Source organism: Arachis hypogaea, chromosome 20, assembly GCF_003086295.3.
Source record: "Arachis hypogaea cultivar Tifrunner chromosome 20, arahy.Tifrunner.gnm2.J5K5, whole genome shotgun sequence".
NCBI classification, from domain to species: Eukaryota; Viridiplantae; Streptophyta; class Magnoliopsida; order Fabales; family Fabaceae; genus Arachis; species Arachis hypogaea.
The window spans coordinates 6187235-6196279 of NC_092055.1; the positions used below are offsets into that span (position 1 = coordinate 6187235).

Genomic DNA, 9045 nt, shown 5'->3' on the forward strand with positions numbered 1-9045 from the left:
TTAATATCTGCCTTAGCGGTTGGTCTGTTCGTACTATGATGGTGTGGCTCTGAAAATAGTGTCGTAGTCTTCTTGCTGTGGTAATTAGTGCTAGCGCCAGTTGTTCTATCTTCGGGTACCTTGTTTCAGTTGGCTGTAGCACCCTACTGATGAAGTATACTGGGCTTTGCTTTCTTCCTGTTTCTGTTACTAAAACCGAGCTTATAGCATGGTTAGATACTGATAGATATAAGTACAGTGGGCTACCTGTTTCTGGTCTTTGGAGGATTGGTGGCGATGTCAAGTGTTGCTTAAGTTCAGTAAAAGCCTTTTCGCATTCGTCTGTCCAATTGAACTTCCTCCCTTTAGAGAATGTCTGGAAAAAATGGTAAGATCGGTTTGCCACTGCAGGTAGGAAACGTGATAGGGCAGCTATTCGTCCTGCAAGTTGCTGGACTTCCTTTATTGTTTTTGGGCTTGTCATGTTCAGTACGGCCTTGCATTTTTCTGGGTTGGTCTCGATGCCTCGAGATGTTAACATGAATCCTAGGAACTTCCCTCCTTGCACTCCGAACGCACATTTGTCTGGATTGAGTCTCATGTTATATGCTCGGAGTTGTCTGAAGACTTCTGCTAAGTCGTCACAGTGTGACCCCTGCATAGGTGTTTTTGCTACCATGTCGTCTACATAGACCTCCATATTGCGGCCTATCTGCTGCTGGAATACTTTGTCCATTAGTCTTTGATATGTCGCACCTGCATTCTTTAGGCCAAAGGGCATTACCTTGTAACAAAAGTTCCCGTGTTCTGTTATAAAAGCTGTTTTGCTTTGGTCTTCTGGGTGCATTAAGATCTGGTTATAGCCAGAGTATGCATCCATAAAACTCAGAGCTTTGAAACCAGAGGCATTATCAACTAATTTATCAATGCAAGGCAATGGATATGCATCTTTAGGGCAAGCTTTATTTAAGTTTGTAAAGTCGACGCACATGCGCCATTTACCTGAGCTTTTCCTTACCATTACCACGTTGGATAACCATGTGGTGAAGCGAATCTCTCTGATGAAACCTGCATTGAGGAGCTTCTGGGTTTCTTCGAGTGCTGCCTGTTTTTTCTCTTCTCCGAGGTTTCTTTTCTTCTGTGCGACTAGTCGGACTGTTCTGTCGATTGCTAGCTTGTGGCAGATGACCTCTGGGTTGATTCCAGTCATGTCATCTGGAGTCCAAGCAAAAAGGTCGGCGTTCTGACGCAGTATGTGAATGAGTTTTGCTCGGTCTTCCCCTTCTAAGGCTTCTCCAACATATGTGCATTGTTTGTCATCTGATGTCAGTGTTACTTGTTGAAGATTGTCCATTGGCCGAGGTCTTTCGCCGAGGTCTTCCCTTGGGTCAAGATCGGCTAGTGTTGCTGTGTTGGCAGACGTGTGGATTGCTTGAACCTGGGGCCGAGCTTCTTGTTTTGTTTGTACTGATTTTAGACCAGCGTTATAGCATTGCCGAGCTTCTTGATGGTCGGCATACACCGTAGCGATCTTGTTTTCCTGCACTGGAAACTTGACACACAGGTGTAATGTGGATACCACTGCCCTAAATATATTCAGGGCGGGTCTCCCGAGTATAATATTGTAAGGGCTGTAACAGTTTACTATTAGGTATTGAATATCAATGGACTTTGACATAGGGATTTCTCCCATTGTGGTCTTTAGCCATATGTGTCCCATGATAGGGACTCTCTCTCCAGAGAACCCAATTAGCTCTCCGGAGGAGGGTTGTATCAATTTTTATGATAGTTTCATTTTTGTAAAAGTAGAGTAAAATAAAACATCAGCGCTACTACCTGGATCTAGCAATGTTTTTCTTACCAACAATTCCCCGGCTTGGATTGAAATTACCACGGGATCGTCGAGGTTAGGGCTTGCCGACTTGAGGTCTGATTGGTTGAATGATATTGTGACGTCTGGTTCTTTGTCCTTCTTTGGTTGTATGGTTCCTTCGATTGCTAGCATTGCTCTATAGCTTCGCTTCCTGGCCGAGCTTGTTTCTCCTCCGCCTGCGAGTCCACCTGATATGTGGTTGATGACTCCTCTTGGCGGATCAGGAGTCGTTCCCTCTTTTTTGTCATCTGCCATTGCTTGCTTATGTTCTACCCTGTTCGAGTTTCCTCCTCTGCCCTTCTGGGTCTCGATATATTTGTCTAGGAGCCCTTGGCGTGCTAGTCTTTCTAGGAGGTCCTTCGCCATAATGCAGTCATCCGTAGTATGACCGAACTTCCGGTGGAAGGCGCAGTGCTTTGTCTTGTCCACGAACCTTTGATCCTGATAGTTCCCTGCTCGGGCTGGTGGTTTTATGATTTTGGCGTTGAGGATCTCTCTGATGATGTTTTCTCTTCTGGTATTGAATCTGGTGTATGTGTTGTATTTTGACTCGGGCTTAGAAGGTTTCTTAGTGTCTTTGTTGCCTGGCGATCTGAAAGTTCTTTCTTCGTCTCTCCGATGTGGTTGTTTGTCTGATTTTTGGGCTTCTCGGAGTTCTTCGATCTCCATTTGACCTGCCGCCCTTTCTCGGAATTCTTCTAGGGTCTTCGGCTTTGTTATGGCAATGGTCTCTCGAAATTTGCCAGGCCTAAGGCCGGCCTTAAGGGCGTGCAGGTGAACGGCCGGGTCCAAGTCTTGGATCTCCATAGTGGCGTCTGCGAATCTGGTCATGTAGTCTTTCAGGCTCTCGTGCTGACCTTGTTTGATGGTGCCGAGGTAATCCGATCCATGTACGTAGATTCTTGATGCAGCAAAATAGTCAATGAATGATCTGGCGAGATCTTCGAAGGAAGAAATCGAACCTGCAGAAAGTTTAGAAAACCAAAGTAACGCTGCACCATCTAAGTAGGTAGGGAATGCTCGGCATAAGACAGGCTCATTGTTAGGGCCGTTGAAGAACATCATCGATTGGAACTTCTTCACATGGGCTCGAGGGTCGCCGAACCCCTTGTAGGGCTCTAGCGCGGTGGGCAGTGTGAAGTTCTTCGGCATCTGGTAATTTGTGATCTCTTCGGAGAAAGGGTTGTCGAGGGTGAGCTTCTCTTTTGGCGGGACGATGTTTAAAGGGTCCGCCGCACTTTGAGCCGAGCCTTTCGAGTTCTCTCCATTGTTTTGTGTTGAGAGCTCGGCTATTCTTCGTACCTCCGCCTGAAGCTCTGCGATTTGAGCCAGGAGGTCATCCTGTGAGAGTTGTGGATTCTCCTTGTCAGCCATGTCCGAGGATCAGGAATCCTGCAAAATAGAGTAGAAGACTAACAAAGGAAAAAGTGGGGTTAGATGTACTCCGGCCCCACGGTGGGCGCCAAGTGGTTCGTCCGAACACTAGGGAGGCCGAGCTTAAGCGCTTCCGAGTGAGTTGACACCGAGGAGGAAGAGCTTGACGTCGGCCAGCAGTCAAACACCGCGGCGGGAATACCTGCACAAGATACTCCGACGCTCAAGTCAGTAGTGATTCACAGTGAGTGAGTTAAGAGAAAAGAGTGAGAGAATGAGAGTGATAGAACCTGAGACCTAGCCAAGCATATTAGCTAGGTTTTATAGAAGTTGTCTTCTGCCCGTTAGTGGATAAGTCCTAGTTTATAGGTTAGTTGAGATATTCTGTTTTGGTGCTATAAACTAGTTGAACACGTTTCCTATTTTCAGTTGAGTGATGCTGTTTCGGTCCTGATCACGTGCCGAGATTTTCGGACGGCTGATACGGGACCGAGCTTTATGATGCACGTGTCTTTATTTGAGCAGGTGGGGCCGAGCTTATCTGTTCTTTGTTTCGAGTTTATTTGATGTAACGTTAGCCTCAGATATTTGCGTGCCGAGTATTTCGGGCGACCGAGGATGTGGGGGACGTATCAAAAGGCATCATCAATACGTTGTGTCATTGTTGTTTTAAGGGCAGCCAACATTAAAATCTACATGAAAATAAACATGTAAATAACTAAAGCATATTTTTCAAGAATCTAATAAAAATTACCGTATTTACTTACATTAGAGTGTACTTCATTACCAGGAATGAGACACTGAAAATCTGCCCGACTCATCTCAATATTTTTATTTTTGAAGAGAGTTTCCCTGTGTAGATACAACAAAGTTGTAGTTGTATAAAAACTTACAAATACAAAAGACAAAGAAATAAATATTCGACATCAATAATTAACTTATTTATATTTATGTTTTATTTTTGTTAAGTAACTAACTAAATGTTTTTACCCTTCATATAGATCGTGGCCAAATACATAAAGTGATATTTGACATTCTTGTAGTGTCAACTGCATTTCCTTAGTTGGACGGAATTTAGACTTCAGTTCAACTGGGAGTACACAACCAATTTCAGCTGATAGTATTCTAGGTCCATTAGATCCTTTTGGTCTGCCCCTCTTTCGCCCAGAACAAACATTTTCACTTGAGTTGTGACATTTAGGTGACGAGTTCAAAGCATATTTGGATGCTTTTTTTGCCTACATGAATTATATAAAAAAAAAAAACTAAAAAATTAATAACTAAAATATATGAATGCTGCAAATGAAAACAAGAATGACATCAGTATCTTTTGATAATAGTTATCTTTTGAGATTTTTCATTCAGCAGAGTACTAGTATTCTCAGGCTCGCTTCCACCAAGAATGACATCAGTATCTTCTTGTATATTTGCATAATCTTTTTCAAGTACTTCCTTCCCTTTGATCCCGTCAGCTGGAACATGCCGTTGTGGCATTTGATCAGGAGCTGCTGGGCGGTCTCTAAAGTCCAAAACTACAACTTGAAGAATGACCATCTCTCCCTTCATATTGTTGTACAATCTCTCTAGGTCGGTTATTTTAATATGCAAATTCTGCAAAACAGAATATTAATATTAAAAAAAAATTAGTTGCAATCGTGCATAACAGATACACTTGGATTGGAACACATCGCACCTTCAAAGAGGCAACTATGCCATCAACAACACTGTTGGAGTGGAGAGTTTTATCAACACACTTGGAGGTATTATTGTCAATTTCCATTCTTAAGCGGGAATGAAAATATTTTTCACGGTTCGGAGGTTCTTATGTAGTGCAAAGTTATGATGCTGCCCACTAAGAGCACGTAACATTTACACGAAGCGCATGGCGTAGTCAAAGGATAGAGTACATGGCAGTTACAACAAGTCCATTATCTTTTATTTCAAAAGATCCACAACGTTCACATAAGTGGGTAACAGAATCAAAAATTAAAATGAAGTAGACAGTTATTCACTGAATTACGTTGTTAGTAATTTATTCAAAAAGAAATTAAAATTTGAAGCTATTCAATATAAAATAAAATTCTACAGAAATATAATTAAATAATTATTCTATTTAATATCAGAAAATTTTTAAATATAACAATACAACGATATTTCAATAATTTTTAACCATTAATTTTATATATATATATATATATATATATATATATATATATATATATATATATATATATATATGTTATGATTAGGATCAACCGTTAAAAGTTAAAAAAATACCGAAATAGCCATGTACTCATTCACTTGCAAATTTTCCCTTCATATATAATTAAGAGTACTTTATTTTTCTATGAAAAAAAAATGTTCACATCTCATTTTATTCATTTATTATAAAAATTTTGTTGTCATATTATTCGATTAACCAAAGAAAATAACATGTTATCTTAAGAGAAACTAATAAACTATATTTATTAATTCTTTTAATATAACATAATAAATTTTAAATGTCCTTTTGAATAATATATATTAATTAAAGTAATATAATTTTTTTTGGTTAAAATTAAAGTAATATAATTATTCCAAATACAATATTTTAAATATAGTAAATAACACGTTTAAATAAAAAAAATTGTTAAAAGTTATATCAATATTTTTTATATGCATTTTTTCATTAAATTTATTTTTCATTGTAAGACCAATTATAAAAAGTAAATTTAAATATTTGGTTTTATTTTCTATTTGATTCGAATTTCGTCAATAATAAAATATGACATACATATATATATAGTTCGGGATCATCTACTATAGACATAACCTACCTTACCATACATATTATTATATACATAAGATTACTTAAAATATTTAAAATATATATCATGTAAAAAATAGTTTTGACACAAATGTATTGTGTGGGAAATAATCAATACTAATTCTTCTAATTTTTTGTTAGTTTTCTTTTAAACTAATTAATTAGATATGTAACATACATTTAATTATATTTTAATTCTTAAAATTACAAATTTAATATTAAAATTGAAAACAAATTTTAAATAATAAAATCTTCTAAGTTATTTAACATGTAAAATGTATATAATAAATAAATTTAAATTAACAAAATAAGATTAATAAAATAGGTTGTTATTATATGAACAAAATCAATTTTAAATTTGACTAATAATATTTAAAGGTTACTTATTTATAAAGTTATTAAATTTATTTATTTTCTGAAACTTATTTCGTTAGAATAAAATTTATAAATTTATATACAAAATAAATTATTATTATTATTATTGTCAACAATATTAAACATTATGATGATATATATATATATTCTTATTTAGTTATTACTGTAATGTAAGGTTCTGAGAGTTCAAACTGGCTGATCGAATCATAAATAGGTGGAAACAAGGAATCAGTTAGATACTATAACAGGAAGATTTAGAAACCATAGTCGGTCGGTCAAACTAAACTAGGATTCGGTCGGTTTTCTCCCAACAGTCCAAAATCTTGCTGTTTGGTTTAGAGGAAAGGAACTCTAACCAAACAACCAAAGTCCAAAATGTTCAGTATCACCCTCGTGTATTAGAAATTAAAAATTCAATTTTGATTTAAAGAAATGTTAATTATACTTTTAGTTCATTTAAAAAACCAAAATACCTTCTTTATAACTCAAATAAACTTAAACTTTAAAGAAATTTTAAAGTTTTTTGACTTTTTTCATAGATTCTATTTTAAGAGAGTAAAAGATTCTTATAGCGTTTAAAAAACAAAATCAAAACCGACACTAATAATCTGCCGCTATCTTAGAACACTCGTTAGTATATATATAAAGTCATAAAAACAAAAGTACTTTTGTTCAATCAATAGATACTGAGAAACAAATATTAATACTCTATGGTAATTGCAAAAACTTTACATTCTAATAAGTTAAGCTTTAAGAAACCATTTTAAAGATAAAGTAGAATTTTTTCTCATTAAAATTCACTTAAACGAAATCATAACACATTAACATATAAAAACAAAATAATTATTTTATAAAAGATCATACTATTTGTCTGATTTTCTCAATAAAATTCATATTTGCACTTTTATTTCATATTTTTAATTGAAAAGATAGCAAAAAATCAATTAAAAATAAATTTATCAACAAAGATAGTAACCATTACTACAAAACTAAAGTTTGAATGAATGAAAGCTTTACGGCCGCAGTAGTTTGTGTTGAATTAAAAAATTAACTAAATTAATTAGTGATGACAAACGTTATTTTTGGGCAAAATAAATAATTAGTCTTGATTATTGATAATTGTATGTTGCTAATTTATTTATTAAAACATTGCAGGCCAAAACTCTGTCTAGCAGTCCAAATTGGAATGAAAATAAAAACATCAAGGCTAGTGGGTGGGTTGGTTAATCAAGTGAAGCCCAAAAAAAACAAAGCCAAAGAAATCAAAAGGGTTGCCTAATGGATATCCGATCCAAGCCCGAGTTGATTTCAAATCCCCCCATCTTGCTTCCAAAGCAACGTTCTTTTTTCCTGTTTCAGTCAAATCACAGAACTCAGAAAAAGTAAGAAAGAGAGCTTAGTTCCTAAGCTAGTCATGAAAGAAGAAGGAAAGAGAAGGTTAAGCAAAGAAGGGTAAGGTCTAATCAACCATTTCCTTAAACATGCAACACACTTTCTTCTCTTCATCTTCAACTCTCTGCCACTCCGTTTTGAGCTATATGGAAAAGAGGATTTCTATTCTTTACTGCTGTGTATCTACGGTCATAAGTGATTCTTGGGGACCAAGTTAGTTTTCAAGGGTTCAAATTCGATTTACCATTGGAAGACTTTTGTGGTTGCTGCTTTATGGCTTTCGGTCAAGATAGAGAAGTCAGAAACAAATTTTTCATTGTGAGGATTAATGGGAAAAAGTGAGATAGTGGGTTGGTGAAGTTCAAGGCTCAAGAAGTTGACCTAGGAAGAGCAACCAAGCAACATGCAAGGAGATAAAAGAAGATTTTCTGTTCATTCAGAAGTAAGGAGAGATAACCAGTGTATTGAGGTTTTGTTCTGTGAAGTGTTCTTTGAAGAAGTTCAAACATGTTGGTGTTAGTTTCTCTCTTTTCTGCTGTGTTCTGTTTTCTGATATTCATGAGACAAAAATAAATTGTCTCATAAAATTTCGCTGCTAAGTTCAAATAGAATCAGAATTGAAAGATTGTTTGAAATAGTCATTTCAGTAACTTAAAAAGAAGGCATAGATTCAACCCCTCCTTCTCTAAGTCTACCACAACCTTCAGTTTGTTCATTTCATAACTGAATATTGGGTTCACTTCTTTCTACAGTCTAATGACGTACACCACAGCAAAAACTAGTTAATTCTACTTAATTGATTATTTTTGGATTTTATTCTGTATACACATTTAGAAAGAAAAAGTAAAAAGAAAAATATTTGACAAATAAAATTTTCAAAAATAGTTCATGCAAGAATTATTTAATATGGGTAATTACTAATGAACATGAACAAAAATATAGTAACACATCATCATGTTTTGTGTCAAAAAGCAAAAGAAGGAAGAAATTAGGGTCACTCAGATTCGAACCTTAGATCTTCACTGTGTTAAGATAACGTGATAACCAACTATACCACGAAATCATTTGATGTATTTTATATTCTATTTAATACAAATCAATATTAAAATGCATCAATGAATTGAATATATCAATGTGATGTGGCTCTGGCCTTTGGAACCCTGAAAAGTGAAAACGGAAAACCCCTAAAATATTAAAACAATAAAACATCTCATTGTGCCGTCGCTCATTGCAGTTGCGCCAACAC

At 35.8% G+C, this 9045-nt stretch overlaps 1 protein-coding gene across 1 annotated transcript; it reads right to left on the reverse strand.

Annotated features, from left to right (window-relative positions):
- Positions 1-1759: 1759 nt before the first annotated feature.
- On the reverse strand, positions 1760-3226 carry LOC112785334 (uncharacterized). The gene has a single exon (XM_025828801.1). It carries the CDS (start codon positions 3224-3226, stop codon positions 1760-1762), a length of 1467 nt encoding a protein of 488 aa, XP_025684586.1.
- Between the last annotated feature and the right edge of the window lie 5819 nt (positions 3227-9045).